Source organism: Calidris pugnax, unplaced genomic scaffold (genome assembly GCF_001431845.1).
Source record: "Calidris pugnax isolate Ruff unplaced genomic scaffold, ASM143184v1 scaffold12, whole genome shotgun sequence".
NCBI lineage: Eukaryota > Metazoa > Chordata > Aves > Charadriiformes > Scolopacidae > Calidris > Calidris pugnax.
Genome location: NW_015090767.1, coordinates 236,168 through 256,619, shown reverse-complemented (window position 1 = coordinate 256,619; position 20,452 = coordinate 236,168). Strand labels below are relative to the sequence as shown.

The 20,452-nt window shown below is 39.7% G+C and overlaps 1 protein-coding gene across 3 annotated transcripts in view; it reads left to right on the top strand.

Moving 5' to 3' along the window:
* Window positions 1-20,452, top strand: part of FAM135A (family with sequence similarity 135 member A) — a 93,542-nt gene that overhangs the window by 36,023 nt on the left and 37,067 nt on the right. Inside the window, exons 1-5 of one of the 3 annotated variants that reach the window (XM_014936988.1) lie at window positions 14,673-14,756; window positions 14,838-14,936; window positions 15,267-15,440; window positions 19,202-19,328; window positions 19,687-19,840. In XM_014936988.1, the coding sequence (XP_014792474.1) occupies window positions 14,887-14,936; window positions 15,267-15,440; window positions 19,202-19,328; window positions 19,687-19,840 (505 nt within the window). In that variant the 5' untranslated portion in view covers window positions 14,673-14,756; window positions 14,838-14,886. Of the gene's footprint in view, window positions 1-14,672; window positions 14,757-14,837; window positions 14,937-15,266; window positions 15,441-19,201; window positions 19,329-19,686; window positions 19,841-20,452 lie in introns of those variants that run through there. The other 2 variants (XM_014936998.1, XM_014937007.1) reach the window with 2 other exon arrangements.

Here is a 20,452-nt window from a genome sequence, read left to right as displayed (position 1 = left end):
GTATTTAGAGGTGTATCGTATCTGATATGAGGTTATTGCCAGGATTTCAATAGCATTAGTTTGCTTGTGAACCTAAGTCCTATTGAAAGTCGAAGGACTTTAAGCTTCAGAGACTACTGGATATTTAACCTTATATGTTCTTCTGTTCCATGGATTTGTTTTTTCCATGTATAGATACTGATGTGTCTGAGCAGCACTGACATTTTATGCTTCTCTGTGTGTAGTTGTGCAATGTACCATAAAAGAAAATACACCGAGTCAGAGTATGATAATGAATCTTACTACAATTGCACAGTAATTTCATAAGAAATAATGCAATATATGAAAAGTTGTATTTTTTTTTTCTGGATCCAGCGAGCTGTCTACATTAGTTTGGCAGTTTATTAACAGGAAATAAAAGTTTGAAGAGTACACTTTTAGTAGGACTGCTTTTCTTTCTCCTGGCTACATCAGGAGTGAAGAGGTTTTGTCCTTAAATAAAGATATAGCCTCTGCTAATGTTTTGTGTTGTTAGAATATGATCAAATAACAAACACTTAAGGGACAAGGACCATTCATGCTCAGGTGAATTTTAATTCATATAGCCCAGTCATACTTTTACTTTCAAATCATGTATCAGTATGACAGAGCTTTCTGGAACTCGGTGTTGTGAATTGTCTTCTGACATGTAGCTTATCTTCTGAGGTATCATACTGTGATCTTTACTTAATGTAATGCAGCCTTTACAAAGGGAGAAGCAAGCTGTCAAATTCATCTAATAGTTGCAAGATGAGCTCAGTTCTTCAGCTCATGGTTTTACAATAATACAAATAGCAGTAACATAGTAAGATTTGGGAGGCCAGGCTGTAAGCTCAAGGGAATAGTTTGTCGAGGAATAACGTTGCAAATACTTTTCTTTTGGGTTTATTTTTTTAAAGGGCATCAGTTTCTGATTCTAATTCAAGAGTGGATGAGCACACAGAGGTTCTGCTTGCTCTGAGGCACAAATGGGTATGACTGTGAACAGGCTGCGAAGGTCATATATTAAGTTGGTATTGCTTCAGAAGTTAAAAGTTAATATCATCAAATATCCATCTGGACCTTCTAATGCAGGATGTCTGAGAGACCAATGACATGGTCTGGTCCCAAAGAGAGTAATGATTTGAAGTGCTATATGATGGTACTTCAGAGTCTTGTCTTTTGAAATAAAAAGCCTTGTATTTGTTGAGAATAGTGAGTGGAAAATTGAGCACCGCTTCCTTTGAGTTAGCTGAGAAATTAAGGTTTTTGAAGTACACTCTGCCTTAGCTATGTGAGTGGAACTGCAGACCTGGGGAGGCTGTACTGCTTAACTTCAGATATTTGAGTATGGTACCTATGGTAGGAGACTTAGAGCCACACAGAACAGCTTCTCTAGGGATGACCTACAACCTGTAAATTTGGCTTCTGCTCTGAAGCCTAGAGAATCCTCCCAGCCCCCACCTCTGTCTTAATTCCTAGAAGACTAGCCTCCATCTTAAGAAACTAAATCGGATCCTGAAACTACGTGATTTAGGTATGTGTTCTGGCGTGTAAAGATGACGGTACAGATTCTGTTTATTCAGTCATTATTCATAGAGACGTAGCTGACAGTTGGTAATTTCAGTTGTCCTGGAGGTACGTTTTAAGTGTGTTGGGTTTTTTTTCCCTACATTCTTTCCTCCCCCCCCCCGCCCTTGAATCCAGGCATTGAATTTGGAAAAATTACATTTTTTAAAAAGAAAACAATAAAAGCTCAGATGTGTACTTTTACCGTCTTAATGTCTTGCTGGAGCCTGACAGCCCTGTTATAAGTGCAGCTATTTTGTGTAATGGCAAGGTTATATGTAATTGTGATATGGCCTATGTCATTTTTCCTCCTTTGAGGATTGTATTTGGGGTGTCAATGTAACTCTTTCTTTCTTTATGCAATCAAAGAATGATGTAAGACCACGTATCATTTCACGTTGCAAAGTAAAGATTATATATCAGCATGCCTCGCCATAAAGACTGTCAGCAGAAACATGATCTGTGAGTTTAGTTGAGTGAGGGAATAAATGACAGTGCAAGACAGTACTGAGCATAAAGAGATTCTCTCTGGAGAAGGCCCATTTTTATAATCTGTAGAACAATATAGCTATCTTCTCTGGGTGGTGAGAAGGTAGAATGGGAGTAGGTGTTAGTTGAAGAATCAGAATAATGGTTTCTTGAGTATGTACCTTCTCTTTCTAGATCTGAGCTTTACTCAGTTTAGTATTCTGGAATGGCATGTGACAGCACTAGCAGTTTTACCTTGCATTAAATACATGTTTATTCATTAAAATTGCTAATTTTGAGACTCTTTCGTGGGTTAGCCCTCTTTTGTGCAGAAGTGTGTAGCTTCTGCATAGGCTTACAGTTCAGATCTGTCCCTCTGGTATAAACCAGAGAAAAATCTGTTATTCCTAAGTGTTCTGCCCTATTTATGTGTGCTGTGTTAATACACATAATAGTTACAGCAGAAAGGTCATTATGTTAGTTCTTTAAGGTAGTTTGCCATCTGTAGCTATCTGAAGACAGGGAGAGAAAGATGCTCAGTCTGTGTTCCAAAGTCTTGACTGCTTTGTCATTCAACAGAAGTGCCTGGTATGGTGTCTTTTTGTGTCTCCTCTTCTTAACATCCCAATAACATCTCAGAGCAGTGTGATATTTAAAACTATAGTGATTGAATTTAAAAAATTCAACTAGAGCTAGTGTGACTTCCTTGAATGACGTAGCTTTCTATAGGGGAAAATATGAAGGTGACTTTCATTTGGTGTATCTTGCATGAGACAGACCAGTTCACATGGGCTTTTTTGTCATGGTTTTTGGCAACAGTTTTCTTTGTGGTACCTGAATTTCCATCTCTGGTTAAACGTATGAAATATTTGCTATTAATACAGAGATTGCCTTTCATTAAAATAAGCTGCAAAGAGAATTGTAAGGCTTTTATCCCTGTGTGGTGGCTTGCCCCTGGCTGGATGCCAGGTGCCCTCCAAAGCCACTCTGTCACTCCCCTCCTCAGCTGGACAGGGGAGAGAAAATACAACAAAAGGCTCAGGGGTTGAGATAAGGACAGGGAGATCACTCACCAATTACTGTCACAGGCAAAACAGACTCAATTTGAGGAAATTAGTTTAATTTATTCCAATCACATCAGAGTAGGGTAATGAGAAATAAAATCAAATCTTAAAAACACCAACCCTCCCTTCTTCCCAAGCTCAACTTCACTCCCCATTTTCTCTACCTCCTCCCTCCCAGTGGTGCAGGGGGATGGGGAACAGGGATTGTGGTCAGTTCATCACACACTGTCTCTGCTGCTTCTTCCTCCTCAGGGGCAGGACTCCTCCCATCTTCCCCTGCTCCAGCGTGGGGTCCCTCCCATGGGAGACAGTCCTCCACAAACTTCCCAACGTGAGTCCTTCCCACAGGCTGCCATTCTCCAAGAACTTCTCCAGTGCGTGTCCTTTCCATGGGGTGCAGTCCTTCAGGAACAGGGTTCTCCAGCACAGGTTCCCCACAGGGTCACAAGTCCTGCCAGCAAACCTGCACCAGCATGGGCTGCTTTCTCCGTGGGGCCACAGGTCCTGCCAGGAGCCTGCTCCAGTGCGGGCTTCCCGCAGGGTCCTCCAGCTACCACAGCTTTGCCACACAAACCCAACTTGATTACTGACAGATGAGAACAGAATTGCACATCTACAAAAGTAAAAAAAATTGAAAGACCAGTAAATGACAGAAACTGAGTTGTAAGACTTGTCTTCTGGTGTCCCATCTGTTGTATTTGCTAAACCTTGATTTCAAAATTAACCTGTTATGGTGTGTCTGAGCAAAAAATGTTGCCTGTTTGCAAGTGGCGGAACTTTGAAAAAATGTGACTCTGGTTACCAGGAAAACTCTACTTCCCATACTTCTGTGCCCAGAAAACCAAGATATTCAAGCCACTCAGTGGTTAAACAATTTTGATGTGTCATTTGTGAGGCTAGTACACTGAATCAAAAAGTCAAATGCAAAACCAAACAACTTTCAAGCTAGAGTTAGAAGGTTGTCATGCAAGGGAATATGGGAAGCCATGTACCCTGAAGATAAGCTTCACAGAGCTGTTATAATTTAAAGATGCCGAGTAATCTAGTATGATTTCTTTCTTGTTCCCTTCAGTAATAACGGGAAATAAAAGAGGAACTAAAATTCTAAACATAGGCATAAACATTGATTAAATAAGAGCTAATCTAGTATTATATATTTATATGGCTCTTAAAAAAACCAATACTTATTTGAGAGTATTCCCTTTTCATGTTTTTAAATAAATATTCATAGCCACTACAGGAATTCTGCCTGAGTGTTCCTGTGGTAAGAACATGGAGAAAAGGCTTTTGCAGTAATAAGGCAAAATCCTGAGCTGCATTTACTTTCCCCTCACTCCTGTTTTACGTACTTAATCCTGTTTCATAACAAGCTGCTGTGACTTATTTGAGGTATTAGTCTCCCAAATAATTCTCATCAAAGTTTTGTTTTAGTAACTGATTTATTTGTATATATCTTTAGATATATATCTGTAATTGTCAGAAGTAATGTGTGCTACAGACATGTCAGGTACTTTTTAGAAGTAATTCACTTCCAAGAAAACTTGCTTTCAAATAAATAGGAGGCTTTTATTTATTTCTTGTAAGTTTGCCCTTTGTTTATCTTAATAAAAATATGTTAGCCAGCTGGGAAATACCTGGATTTTTCATAGAAGGGATTGATAAAAGATTTTAAATGGTGTCTTTTGGGCATGTTAGTTTTCAGGCTGCTCAAGTATCTGAATTAGAATTTGTTACATGAGATAAACCCAACAATTATAGCAGATTGTAATATCGTATTGGTCCATTGCTTACTACAAAGTGATTGCAAGATAAGAATATTTTGTGTGTTCTATCCATGTGTTAAATAATTTCCTGTCCAGCGAAGACCTGTACGGGGTTTGGTGGCCATTGGGTAGTCTGTGGGCCCCAGGTGGATTTGGTAGGAGTAAATTTTTATAGATGACTGTTCATTGCTCCTAATGGGGAAAAATAAAGAACAAGTCTAACAAGTTCTCTTCTCTTTTTACATTTGTTACTTCAAGAATCAGCATTTCACTACCTGTGCTTTATTCTGTGTCATTTTATATTCTCTTGTTTCTGTTCCCTTACACCTTACTTTATCCCTTCTGATTTTTCTTTTTGCCCCTTATTTGTGTGCCTTTTTGCAGAATGAGGTTACCAAATAATTGTGACTAATTTGTGGTAACATTTAAAATAGAGTATTTGTGTTCCAAGATCATTTGAAATGCTTTAAACATCAGAAGCATCTCAGATCTCAGATTGCCTTGAAAAATGCACGTATGCTGGCATTTATCTGTATAGGCTTGTGACTGGTTGTGTGCTAGATATCTTTACTGCTTTTAAGAGGGATTTTTATAACTCCATGGGAGAATTAGTAACGTAGGGTCTCTGCAGTAGCAGGGGGCTTAGCTTGTAGAACAAAGGGACGTTGAACAGAAGTTCTCTCTTGTTGTTGAATTCTTTCAATGTTTTGCTGACTCAGCCTGTTCACCGCAGCAGGCATTTCTTCTGGTGCGGGTTTGCTTCTGTGGGGAGAGGTGTGATGTGTAGAAGATGTGTAGAAGGCACAGCTGTGCCAGGGTCAGTCTGACGCAGCCGTCACAATGGCATCACTGCCTCCAGAGCTGCCTGGTCCCCAGGAGCCTCGCTCCTCTCGCCATTCGTCTCACAGTTCCCTATTTCCACAGCAGTGCTGCATCCCTTTCCCCGTGTGCCAGACGAAGCACGCCTGCCTGAGCCACTGCTCTTTCACCTTGGAAAAAGGAGAAAGAGAGAAGTCTTAGTGGTGGGCTGCGGCGGAGAGTGTTTTCAACAGGACCTTGCCTTCACTAGATCCCAAGAGCTCTCCTGAGGTTTTGCATATGCAGGGTCCCAGCTGTTCCTCTGTTTGGTGAACTGATAAATTTAGCAGCTGCCCTGCAGGTGACCCAATGTGCATGTGAATTTTGCAGCCCCCAGTGTTCGGTGCTTGCTCTTGTTAATGTGACTGAATGGGTTTAAGTGTGCAGTGAGGGACTGGGGTTCCTGGGAGAGGAGGGGGACTCTGCTGCGTGCGCTTCTGCCTTTCCTCTGCCTGCCGAGACCAACTGCAAAAAAAGTCTCACCTCAGTGATGAATTATATTATGAAGCTTTTTTGGGACGTGTGTTTCCTTTGGAATGTACTTCAGCTGGCAAAGTGTTTTTTCAAGTAAATGCTCATGCTGCTATCTCTGTAAAAGCACATACGCTTTTTTTATGCATGAGATTTTTTTTTTATAATGGATGTCCTTTAGGACTGCATTTGCACACATTACTGCCTGTGGTTCCGTGTGAGAGCATTAAAAAGTCAAATAACTATTACTTCCTACATTTCCTTTTTGTTTGTAGCATGATAGGTTTTTCTGACGTGTCAGATTTTGAATCTTCAAGATTGTTGGAAAAGATATGATCCTTCATGCAGGATGGACAGTAGAGGTCTCCTCTGCCTACAGGAGAGCAGTAATTCTAACTAACTTTTTTAGAAGACCTTTTCCTACAAGGTCTGTAGTAAGGACACTAAGGTCCACATATCCTTCAACCCTTTAATACCATGGTTATGGATTTACATATTACTGCACTGAGGACCAAATAAGATAAATGGACATCAGCAAGTACATGTATTTATTAACTGAAGAAAGATTGCATAGACCGGGGTTGGCAGAAGTCTCCTGGATATTTATAACTTCTCCATCAGTGACTTTGGCTTTGCTTGTGTATGCTGTCTCAGTAAGCATCTCAAATATTTAGGCTAACTCATTTTGTGAAGGAAATGCAAAGGTACCTCTTGGGGGCCGGACATGGAACTGTTTCAAGATGAAGCTTTTAAGGAGTGCAACCAGATCAAGGGACATAGTGTTCACCCTCAGCCTCATGCCTGTGGCCAAGATAAGTAAAGGTAAATGCTGGAAGCATTTAGAGGAGGAGAGGTTGGCGTATTTTCAGAGGTAGTGTTGTAGATGTCTTTTTTTTTTCCTCAAGTCTATGATACTGCAGATTTAATAGGAACTGGAAGATGCTGCCTTTCAGAGAAGCAAGCAAATCAGCTGTTGAGAAGTATCTCTGCTGTGTACACGCAGGAATGTCTTCCCGAGTTCAAACTTGGGAGATCCAGGAGCTGGAATATGCTCTATTCACAGATGTCTTTCCAACGTGTTTTGTCTATCAGCCTCCAACTGTATGCACGTCTTGCTGTGTTGGCTCTCAGTCATCATGTTGTAAATTGCTGACCCCTGTTTTATAGGTTTCCTTTAACCTCTGGGGTTGTAGGCTGATTCAGATGGCAGAGGCAGTAGCACGTCATACAGTCCAGCCTTACGCTGAAAGCAGGGTCAGCACTTGATCCAAACCATGGTGCTTGGAGCTCTGTCTCCTCAGGTCTTTAAAGCCTCCATGGGTGGAGATTCCACAGCTTATCCGGACAACCTGTTCCAGCCCTTAAGTATCCTTAACATGAATTGAAATCCTTAGAATCATAGAATCGTCTGGGTTGGAAGGGACCTTAAAGATCATCTAGTCCAACCTTACAACCTTAAGTCTCAGTTTGTTCAGTCTCCCTTTGGAGACTGTCCTTCAAATCACTCTTACCAGCAAGATGAATGTCAACCAGTTGTAATCTGCTCATTGTCTTGACAAAATGGTGATGAAGACTCACTCAAAATCTTTTCTTTGTGTGGTGTCAGGCCTTCATCCAACTCTGTCTGCTGCTCATCACAAATCTGTTACCTGCACTGCCCCTGTTGCAGTGACTCACAGTAGCTGCCTGTTGGAGCCTAGGCCTTTAAAATGCCAAACCGTAGTTGTATCATAAAAGATGATGCAAATGCATTTTGCTGAATTATCAGGTGGTGGTTCTAAACATCGGGGCATAATCTATCAGGGTAATCTAGTAACTATTGCATATCAGGTTCTTGCTTCTGGTCTGTTTTTTAGTGTGTTTTGATCATCCTATTGTAAATCACAGTTCTTGGTGATACTTCAGTTGTTTTATTCTCTATTCAGTGAAATACTCAGCTATCCTGCTTCAGCTAATGGATCAAAAGATAGCAAAAGTCCTTATAGTCATGGATGATGCTGTTTTCATGGGTGATTAATGTGTATTCTTACAGTAGACCACCTTTCTGAATACCATTGATTCTTCAAAACAGGGACAGTAGCTTTAAAGTATCTTCATCAAAACATTTCTGACTTCTTTATTACCTGAAAATTACAACCTTTAATAATCTGAAAATGATGTTTTCCTCACTTAATGCAGTCAAAGGAGAAATTAAGGGACAGGTTGGAACACAGATTTTTTTTTCAAATTACTCTTCAAAAATCTTCACCAAAAATTACTATTATTCTAGGCTTTAGGAATCTCAGCACTTTTCTGGAATCTTAAAGTGAATTGCAAAGCTTCATCTATTCTCTTTTTTTAATATTTCTGCTCTGGAAAACAGTTTTACATAAATCTTGAAATTAGCATAGAGCCCATCATTATTATCAATACAGCATTTTTGCAGGCTGTTGTCAGAGTGAGAAGTTGAGAAGGAGCCAAAGTGGTGCAGGGTCAGTTCAAGTCTCATCTGCCGTGTTCCTGAGCCTGCTGAGAAGATGTGCTGTCTGGGGCTGGGCGTGCCAATCTCACTGACTTTGCTTCAGCACAGGTCATGCCACTGAAAGGGTTGGTCCACGTTCTCCATTCCCCAGGGCTTCAGGAAGGCATTTTAGTACAGACACACCCATGGACCCAAACTGTTACACCCTCTGAAAAGTGGTAGTACTCAGCCTGCAACTGCCTGGTGAAGTCTGCACGTGCCACCTCTTGGAAGGTGGGGTTTGAAAGCATTGGGAGACCCAAGCTACTTCCACCTGTTTGGGCACATTTGCTGGCATGGTCTGTAGCATTGTTACTGTCTGGGATTTTCGACCACCCAGGGTACCTTCATTCTGCCATTACATGAGATAACGGAGACTTGATTATATTCAGATCTTATTTAAGGAGTATTTTAGGGGTATTTGGGATAATTGAATGCGATAGGTGAGTAGCAAGTTCTTGATAGTAAATTGCTCTGCGGAGTCCCAGGCAGATACAGCAGAACAGATGGGGTTCATGGGTCAGGGGCTGTGTGTGTGAGAGCTAAGCAGTGTTTATGGTACAGCTGGGAAATAGTTGGAAGTGAATGGGTTTTGGTTTGTTTGTGTGGCTTTTTTAAGTAGAAAAAGAAGCATTCCAGCACAAATTTATTAATGAGTTGAAGCAGATGGAAGATGAGGTTAGGAGTGACGAGGCTCGATGCTTTTTTTTTTTCTTTCTTTTAAAATTTGCTGTCAAATGAGTAATGTCTATCTTAGAAAGCATTTCCTTATTTTATATATTAAAAATGTAATTCCTTTGTGAATAAAGTACCCTGTTTCAGTATCGTAGCTCTTCATTTGCAGATATATCCTTAATATATGCAGCGTTTAAAGATGAATGGTAGTCAATAATTTGGGTAAATCCGGTATAGCACTTTGTTTTTCTTACTTAAATATCTTGATACAGTTAAATTATTGTTCCAAACATCTAGGCACAAGATTTTGAATTAATGTTTACATATTTGCCCTGAGCTGAACTCCCACAGGATTTTATTACTCAGATTAACAGGTGAACATTTTATGTTATAAACAGCTTAAAGTATAAGCCTGCTTAAAATCAAAGACACCTGTCTCAAACAATACACCTTCATCTCCCCATTAATCCAAATTAAAATATATCGAGCAGGTAAAGGGCTTACTGAGTAAAGGGTAAATAATCTGCTTTTGATTAATTGCTAGCTAGTAATAATAGGAAAAAGAAAGATGTCCTAACAGCCTTTTGGTTTCACAAATTATGTTCTAAGCACGAACAAATCTATTGATTGCATTCTTTGGCACCCAGCTTGCAACAGTCACTTAACAGCATCTTTAGAGCAAACGAGTCTTACTGCATTAAGTAATAGAAGTATCACATTGCACATTTTTTCATTTCGATGCACAGTTTTTATTTTGCCTTTCATTTTATCTTGTTACGGTCCTACTTCAATGAAAAGCCTTAGTTAAATTTATGCTCTGTAGACCTGTTGTGTGGTTCTAAACTTGGACAGAGAATGATGCATATTTTGGATATTTTGAAGTCCAGTAGAGCGACCCAGTTTGGTAGAAGGTTAGGGTGAGATGAAGTAAAATATCTAGCATGTCTCTGAACTACTGAAATATAACATTTAATATAAACCATACCAATGATACTGCATTCTTTTCTTAATAGCTGAAGTAACAAGCAGGATGCTGTGTGATGACAAGTTAGTCATTTGGATTGTGGAAGCTGCAGCTTGAAGTGTTAGAGTGTCAGGCTCTTGAGAAATGTTTGCAGTGGATCCAGAAATGACACCATGAAACTGAGGCTGTTGGAAAGTATCTCCTTGCTGAGGCTTTTATACATTATAATGTGTCATGTATCCTCAGTATAGGTGGAATGAGTAACTAATTCAATGATGGAAGTCACATCTGACCCAGAGAAGAGGTGTACATCTGTGTACTAAATTGCATCCTCCAGGGTTAATGTTGAGAGCACTCTTTTAATCTTCTCAGTTCCTTACACTCTTGGAGATGACAGTGAAAGCTTAATGTTAATTTTATGTTTTTTTAATTCAATACAAAATGAATTCATTTACTGTTTATTAATCAGTTAAGAGGTATATGTGGACTCATATTTGACCTGTGGGTTTCTAAAAAAAAATATATAATTATTAGCTTTCAATAGGTAAGGATCATTTTGCTGTCATCTTTTATCTCTAGCAATATCACTAATTCAATAAGCACCTGCTATTATAAAGTATTATTTGACATGCAGTTTTGACCACACTAAAATGGACCTTTTAATTTTGTGGAAAGATTAAATTAAGAACTTCTTATTGGTTGAATCAGTTGCTAGCAAAGTCCTGGATGGTCAGCTGGTCAGCTTTAGTTGAAGTGTCAGAAGCCAAAATCAGAACAACACAATAGAGTAGTTTGGATTTGGATAGTGGGGATGATGAAAATGAGCCATAATACTGAGTGGGCATACACCATGAGTGGAATAAAAAGGGTAAATTGCATACTCACAAGGGCTCCTGCCTAAAAAGATGTCTTCCTACTCTCTACTTGTGAATGTTCTTGCTCCCTCCATTCGTTGGTGTTAGAGTTTGTGGGGCAGTAGGTCACATCAGCTCACTGAGGAGCTGAAGCTGACCCCTTTAGACAAAAATAAATGATCTGAAATGGGATGAGATGGAGAGAATGTGTCATCCAAGTGTATGTAGGAGTGCTTGTGTCATGTAAAGACTTCCATAAAATCAGTATGGGTGACAATTAGGGATTTCATAGATGAAAATCGAAGTCGGAAACAGTGTGGAGCTGAATAGAATTAAAAACCGTTTAAAGGTATGGGCAGAGACCCAGAAAACAAAGACATTTGTGTTGTGTTTATTTTTTTAATTTGGACTTCAGGCCTGCAGTTCCTGCCTTTGATAGTATAAAGGCAATAACACTGTGTTTTAGCTCTGCAAGTACTGTCATATTTTGCCTAGTGTAACCATTTATCTGCCGTTTTTAATATCTGGTGCAAGCAGTACAGAGACTGCCTGGTGAGCAGTGTGTTTGCTGGGGGTGGGAGCATGTTGCAGTTTCACAAATAGCTCCTTCAGTGTCAGAACTGACTATAGTGGTTCTGTAGATGTGCTGCATGGTAGATCCTTCTGAGATGGTTGTAGTGTAGCTGACAATCCTGATTTTTCATTCATATCACTTCTCCAGCGTAGTTTACCATATAGCTTTGCAAATATTTGCCCCGACACTGTGAGGCGTGGAAAGACTAGCTCTGTGTTCCTTCTTTGATAATCAAAGAGTCTTCCTTCTTTGATTAATGTGTTTGGCTGCCGCTCTGGTCAATGATTAAGGAAAAAAACCCAACATGATGAAGACTCAAAATAAGATTTAAGCTTTGTAGACTTCCTTGCCCTGTTCCTCCTTCCCACTCTCTGTTCCTGCGTTTGTCATTGTATGTATCTGTGTATGGTAGATGAGATGTACTATACCACATGTGTTGCAAATCACTGTCTTTTGCTTTAGCTTTTACCAGATTCGTGCATCTATGAAAATTCCTCCAAGAATTCCACACAAATTAGAAGCTAGCTTGTTACATGCAACGGGTAAGTGCAAAAACTTCTAGTAAATGAAGCCTTGATAATTAATGGTGCGTGCTTTTTTTTTTTTCCCTATGTTGTTATAACTAATATAAAAGTGTTTTTAATTTTGTTATTAACATTATAAAGATACAAGATGTTTCATGGTGACCTGCTGAAAAACTGGTTTGTCCTTCGCAATGAGACTTAAAAGTTGATTACAGAATTTGAGTCACTGTTTTTCCTCTGTTAATCCACTTTGCTGGTAGCAAAACATGGAGATTCCTTTATAGTAGTGTCGTCTTTTTTTTAACACTGATCTGCTTTGTCTTCTCCATGATTCAGACTAAGATGACCAAGGGTAGACCTCATTTAAGCAGATACCTCAAAGCGGTGAAGAACTTCAGATACAGACTCTTACACAGATTGCTAAGCCCATTTTTTTCTGAAAAGAAGACTTTGAAAGGATCCAGTCTCGCTGTTTTCAAACTTGCTCTCTTGCTGTATGGTGGCAAAGTTGATAAATGATTTAACCTCCTGAACAGAATTACCCACTCCCTCAGCTTTTTTCATTTTTTTTTAAAACCTGGTACTCACTTTTGGCTTCCTTGTTCAGGCAAACTGAACCTGGAGAAACCTGTTAGTGCTCTCCTAGTTCTGTGAAGCCCACACCTCAGCATGCTGTTAAATGTGAAAAGCAAAAAAATTAATTAAGTTTTCAAAGCTGAGGTGGCCTTTATGTGGGTAGAAGCCTAATCATAGTCTTGGACAGTCAGTGCATAGTTGACTTAAAAAACAGTAGTTCTGCATTGTTGACTTCACGTTTGTGAGACCTTGCTCCCCACGTGGATGTGGCTCAGGCTGTTCCTGGCATCAGCTTTTCCTCTGTGAGCCCTCTCTCCCACACTGAGCGCCGTTTCAGGTTACAGTGCAGTCTGCAGGGCTGAGGATGCTGGATGCTGCATAGGAAGTGGGACCTCAGCCATGTGTCTCCATTACTTCTTTTGTGTCAGGCTGGAGGGGGAGATGCCTTTTGATGATGCTGTGCTGTTATATCAGATATCATGTGTCGTGTGAAACCATACCCACTCTGACCTTACCCCTAACAGATAACACAGATGGATATAAGCTGAAAGCGCCATTATATATAGGGGAATTACTCTTTAATGATTCAGCCTTTGTTAGCATTTTGTCCAGGACACCTAAATGGATGATATGTATGAAAGCACTTCAGTAAAACCTGGTATCGGATTGTTTTTATTTTCTGAAGGGAAATTGAACTATGAGGTTAAGAATATGATAGAGTGGGAATGTGTGCCAGATGCAGTGCTGTTCTGTCAGAGGCCTCTAGACCCCAAATGTGTAAAGCACAAACTTTGCAGATTTCTTTTTCTTTTATAGATTCCTTCGAAGTAATTTATTAAGAAGAATCAAAAGAATTTGAAAAAATGTTTTGCACCTCTCTTTACACAATTTCTGAGACGTGTTCTTGAAGAGGTTAATGTTATTGACCCTGCTTGTAGAGGAGCAATAAGAAAGTGTCGGTGTTTCTGTTGCTTCTGTTCTTCCAAGTTCCATCTTCTTTTATGTGTTGTTTCATGGGATAGTGCCCATCATGATATTTCCTATGTGATAACCCCTTGCTGTTATGCTAAATACTTCCTCAATAACTGTTTTAAACCATTCCCATTCTCATTTCTTCTACAAGTCTTTTAACTTTTTTTGGCGAAGGATTCCCCAACCATTTATCACACTTTTCTGCACTCTCTTTGCTGAGCAGCAGTCAGGTTCAGTCTCTTTGAAAGCAGCAGTGCCATATTGAATGACAAATGTAAGAGGTTCAGGTGATACACTTGGAACTACTCTGACCACAGTAGTTTGCAAAGATCTGGAAGGAGAGAACAAAGCAGCTCTGATCTTCATTAATTCAGTGGAGTGGTATATGTCATTTAACCTCTTTGCCTCATCTGTAGGTAATCAAGAGTTCTCAGTATGTTTAAACCTTGCAAATCAATATGAGTGCTGGATGAAACAAGACAGATTTCAGGATTTTTTTAGAGTTTTTGATGCCTAGAATGTCTTACTCCAATTTGGAGCAAAGCAAAAATTCTTTGGTACAGAACCTACATTAAAAGCAAGTTATATTAAAAACACTGATACAGTGTTTCTTTGAAACAAAATACACTTCTTCAAACTCCAGCAGTTGCTGACTGAGATGGAAACTGGTGATGTTGATGTTAAGTTTTAATAGTGCTTATGGAACTGATAAGAATGATAGTTCCGCTTATTAGGTCCTCTGGGGTTTCCAGATTCTAGGCCAATTAATACGTGTTTCTCTTTTCAGGTGCAGATCTTGCCTTTCCTGCTTCAGTCCATGACAATATAGTTTGCAGTAAAACATTTCAGATTCTTTACAAAAATGAGGAAGTTTCTGTGAATGATGTGATGATTTTCAAAATAAAAATGCTGTTAGATGAGAGGAAGGTAATGCTGCTGTTCTGTATTCATATAATTAAGTGTTCATTATGTACAATTTGGATTAGTAGAAATAAGAGCCCTGAAAAGATTTCATGCTCCTACAATTTCTTTTTAGATTGAGGAATCTCTTAATGAAATGAATTTTCTGCTAACATTAGATCTACACTTCACGGATACAGACTGTTCGTAAGTTTAAATATAGAAGATTTCATTAAAGCAACAATATATTTTAACTTCTTAAACTGATTAAATCTGTATTGTATACAGACAAAGTGTGTTCATGTTAGACATATATGAGGGTTAAAAAGAAATCCAATGCAGAAGTCTGTTAAGATTTCGTAACTTAGTTTGTCTCATTCTGATAATTTTTTTCGTATTTTTTTTTCCTGTGGGGGGTGTCATTGCATTCCAAAGTATAGACCTATGCTAAATTGCTATCTGTGTCAGTTATTAGTAACTTTCACTTTAAATACAATCATTTTAACTGTTTACTGTTTTGTTTTAATTTCTTTTTAGACCAGATGACCTGAGCACACTACAGCCAATTAGTAGCCGAACTTTAAAGTTGCACTTTAACTTACACCGGGGCCTTCATCATTACGTCAATGTTATGTTTGATTACTTCCACCTTTCTGTCATATCAGTTATAGTCCATGCTTCTTTGGTTGCTCTGCATCAGCCATTGATAAGGTAATCTCTTGTTACTAAATGCAAATAAATGTTATAAAAATAGAATACTTAGGAAGGAGTTAAATTTATGGCCAGCATAGTTTTCTTTATGATGATTTTGGAACTCAGGGCCCAGATGGCTGAGAAACTTCTTGTTTTCAAACTTAGCTGGAACAAATTTTGAGTTTGTTTTTTGTTAGAAATAAGAGTATGTAGTATAGAAGGGAGATAATACCTAAAACCACAAAAGAGGAGGAATGTTTAAATATCTGTCTAAATATAAATATATATAAATATAAATATATATATATAAATAGATGTATAAATATTTATACATGTATATATATACATTTTCTTAATTGGGAAGATCTGCTGCTCACTAGTTAGTGACTGAAATTGATGCTATTAGTACAAAGAGGGTGTCTTCTGTTAGCTTCACAATTTCAGTTACTGCTTTAACTGCAGTGATGCCTGCAAGTGATGTGTTCACCATTTTCTAAAGTAAATGGAACTGGAGAATTCTATTTTCTATTTAAAAAAGCTTTTGCCTAGTTTTTACTGAAGCCTTTTTATTTTGTTGACTTGTGTCACCGTTTGCAGCCTCTGTTTATATTGCTTCTCTGTCTCAAAAGTAAGTGTGAAAAAGGGCCATACAGAAAGTCACACATATGAAGTGTTCTTTACTCAGCTTTTTCTTTAGCTTATCTATCTTTCACTTCTTTCATGGTCTTCAAATAACTCCATGCTACTTCACCCAGGTTTCTTCATATTCAAATTCAGACTGTGCCCTAAATGTCCGAATCTTTAGCATAAGGTATTCCCGCTGCTTGTCCTTGTCTTCACATCAAGGAAAGCTATGTCTCTGTGTATGTTAGACAGCTGTTCTGTGCAGTAGGACTGTGCTGGTTTGGAGGATTCAACTGGCTTTTTATCCCCTCCAAGTGATGTGTTTAAGTGTGTGTCGTGCGTATCTGAAAGGATGACGCAGCTTTATTTGGGAGAGGAAAAAATAGTGAGGAGGCGGGAATTATCTTAAACCAGTGAGGACCTCATCTGAAAAATAAAGCACTTAAAGTAGCAGCATGTATGTAAAGGGTAAGTTGTCACACCATACCACAAGTGCAAGTCAAGTGTTTTTCCTGTATTCATCCTGTAGCTGTAGCATCAAACTTCACTTAATTGTGAGAAAATGAAAAACAGATTTTGTTACTAGTTTTGTCAGAAATGTATTTGTCCCTACTGACTTCTTAAAAGGTTCCAGAAAATCTGATGGTTTTAATACAAATTTTCCTCTGTTTGTGGGTTTTCAAGTAGTGATACTATAATGCTATTTAATTTTAAGTCTCAGCTTGATATAGCTTGTGTAATGATGAAACAAAACAGCAACTTCCATGCTGCTTCAGTTATCTTCAGAGTAGAATGTTAGTGGTGTCCATAAAATTATTTTAAGGATCCCAGTTGTCCTTTAAATCACATTGGGGAGAGGAAGAAACCTTCAAATTGACAATGTTTTACTTCAGCTGGGCTATCCCTTATTGTAATATTTAGCAAACATTTTATAACTGCCGTATCCATATCACTTACTTTTGTGGAGCACCTCTTTCTGAAACACTTAAACACTGCAGACTTCACTCCCCTTTGTCCTTTGGGCTTTCCTGGGTGACAGTTTGCTTCTCTCTTTGGGTCACACTCACATGATCGTCACCCCTTCTTTCCTGGGGGTCACTTTCTGAGTCATTTCTTTTCAGAATAGCATTCAGGTTCTCCTTCTCTTGGGAACAACCAGTATTAACAATTTACTTGAAGGAGAGGAGATAATTCCACATGGTAACAGCCCTGGAGTCATAGAATCATAGAATGGTTTGGGTTGGAAGGGACCTCAAAGATCACCAACTTCCAACCCCCCTGCCCTGGGCAGGGACACCTCCCACCAGACCAGGTTGCTCAAAGCCCCATCCAGCCTGGCCTTGAACCCCTCCAGGGATGGGGCATCCACAACTTCCCTGGGCAACCTGTCTCAATGCCTCACCACCCTCACAGCAAAGAATTTCTTCCTGAGATCTAATCTCTGTCTCCCCTCTCTCAGTTTAAAACCATTACCGCTCGTCCTATCACTACACTCCCTGACAAAGAGTCCCTCCCCATCTCTCCTGTAGCCTCTTCAGGTACTGAAAGGCCACTCTAAGGTCTCTCAAGAGCCTTCTCTTCTCCAGGCTGAACAACCCCAGCTCTCTCAGCCTATCTTCATAGGAGAGGTGCTCCAGCCCTCTGACCATCTTTGTGGCCCTCCCCTGGACTCGTTCCAACAGGTCCATGTCCTTCCTGTGCTGAGGACTCCAGAGGTGGATGCAGTACTGCAGGTGGGGTCTCACGAGCGCAGAGTAAAGGGGGAGAATCACATCCCTCACTCTGCTGGCCACACTTCTTTTAATGCAGCCCAGGATGCAGTTGTCTTTCTGGGCTGCCAGTGCACACTGCTGGCTCATGTTGAGCTTCTCATCCACCAGTGCCCCCACGTCCTTCTCCTCAGGGCTGCTCTCAATCCATTCTCCACCCAACCTGTGTTTGTGCCTGGGATTGCCACGTCCCAGGTGCAGGACCCTGCACTTGGCTTGGTTGAACTTCACGCGATTTGCACAAGCCCACCTCTTGAGCCTGTCCAGGTCCCTCTGGATGGCATCCCTTCCCTCCAGCGTGTCGACTGCGCCACACAGCTTGGTGTTATTGGCAGACTTGCCGAGGGTGCCCTCAATCCCACTGTCCATGTCTCCAACAAGGATGTTGAGCAGCACTGGTCCCAGTACCCGTCCCTGAGGAACACGACTCATCACTGGCTTCCACTTGGACATTGGGCCATTGACCCCCCCACTGTCCATGTCTCCAACAAGGATGTTGAGCAGCACTGGTCCCAGTACCCGTCCCTGAGGAACACGACTCATCACTGGCTTCCACTTGGACATTGGGCCATTGACCCCCACCCTTTGAGTGCGACCATCCAGCCAGTTCTTATCCACTGAGTGGTCCATCCGTCAAATTCATGACCGTCCAATTTTGAGAGTCCTGTACAATCAACTCTTTTTATTAACCTGTCATTAGTTATTTCTGCCCATTATTTAAAAGTCTCACTTGCTGCCTTCATTCATCCAGTCGTTTTTCCTAGTTCTTTGTCCTCACAAGGCTCCTGTTGCAGCATGCTCTGTTCTCCCAGGGGTTTGGGATGGGCTTTCCTCTTCAGTAGCCAGAGGTCAGGGATCCCTTAGGAAAACAGCAATGGCAGTTTGCATGAAAACTTTCCAACTGCCTGCTGCTGCTTCATTTTGAGGGGGTAAAGTTCCCACAGCAAAGTTGCAGAATATGAATGCTTTTCATTTACAGTATTAAATATTTATTTAAAATTTATTGAAGTTTGCATTGCTAATAATGAGGAAGAGCTTGCACCTTCTCCTGGCACAGAGTCTGCTGAGCTTCATGGTGTGAGAGATGGCAACAGAACAGTTGAGGGTAATAATGTCTTCTGTTTCTTCAGCTGGCTGGAGACGTGCTTTAGAAAAAGCGGCCTTCAGAAGGCCTGCTGCCCCAGCGCAGCACCAGAGGCCTACCTGAGGCATTGCGCCATCCTCAGGGGTTTTAAAACGGCAACCCACCATGATAGGAGCTTCAGGATCTTAATGAGGGACCTTGTTTCTACTGCTTTTCAAGAAAAATTGAGAATTTGTTTTAACTATGATAGTTTTGTGACGTGTGGTATGTTCAAATTATCAGTTCATTTGTGCTTTTTGCAGCTTTCCTCGCCCAGTGAAGAACACCTGGTTGAACAGGAACGCACCAGCACAGAACAGGGACTCTGTGATTCCTTCTCTTGAAAGCGTGGTCTTTGGCAATAACTACACAAAACAGTTATCAGCAGATGTAAGAATATGTTGGTTTAAGATTTTATTTGTACTTAGTTGGACGGTGTGAATTTTATCTTTTCTGCAGAAATATTACATGATAAAGTGGTGTGCCATGTGATACAGGATATTAGAAGAATTGCTCCAAAAGGTTATGTGATGTGCCTCAGGAACACACAGGTGGAAGCCTTATCGTATTAAGTGGTTAATGTTCTTTTCTAATATATTGCAATCCATTGAAAATTGCAAAAATATGCATGAGGTTTGTGAAAAAAAGCAATTTGCCTATTTGTCTTTTTTAGTTTTTCTGTTAGCACTTCATTTATTGTACAAAATAAATATGCCTCACCCTTGTTTTGTTTTTTGGTTTTTTTTAGGGTTGCAGTTTTGTTGTTTCAGAGTCTTTCCTCAGCCATGCCTATAATTTCCACTATACGCTTTGTGCCAGTTTGCTGCTTGCTTTCAAAGGATTACATAGCTATTTCATTATGATAACAAAGGAGCTCCCCTCTTCTCACCAAATTGAATTGGGTATGTTGAATTTAATGAAATGCATCGCTTTCCTGTCAATGCTTATTAAAAATACTCCTCTTCTAGACTAAACTGGCATTGATTTCATACATCTTGTATATCTAAAGTCTTTTTGCTTGAGCTGAGCTGGAATTAATAACTCAAGAAAAAAAATAACAAAGAAACAAGTACTGTCATGTTACTAATAACACGAGGAGATAACAGCCTGAATTTATACCAATATATTTTTTCTTGTTGGTCTTGATTTGTCCTGTTATTTCAAATCACTGCATTTGGTGGTGAGAAAATTAGAGAAACCCTTAATCCAAGCTGGCATGCTGCACTTGTTTGTTATAAGGAAACATTGTATATTTACATAAAAATTGGAACTGTGTAAGCATTGATTTGTGAAGAATATTACAACGGAAACTTACCTGAAAAAAGACCTACAAGAAGAAAATGCTGCTAACTCAGTTTGTAACATAACTTTTAAAATAGACTTAGCTACCTAAGGATTAGGAAAAGATCCAAATAGACAAGAACTGTTTCTATAAAACCAAGTATTTAAAATACACTTTCAGAGACGCTATTTCTTTAATAAACTTAAAATTAAACTTTTATGGGACAGCCTCA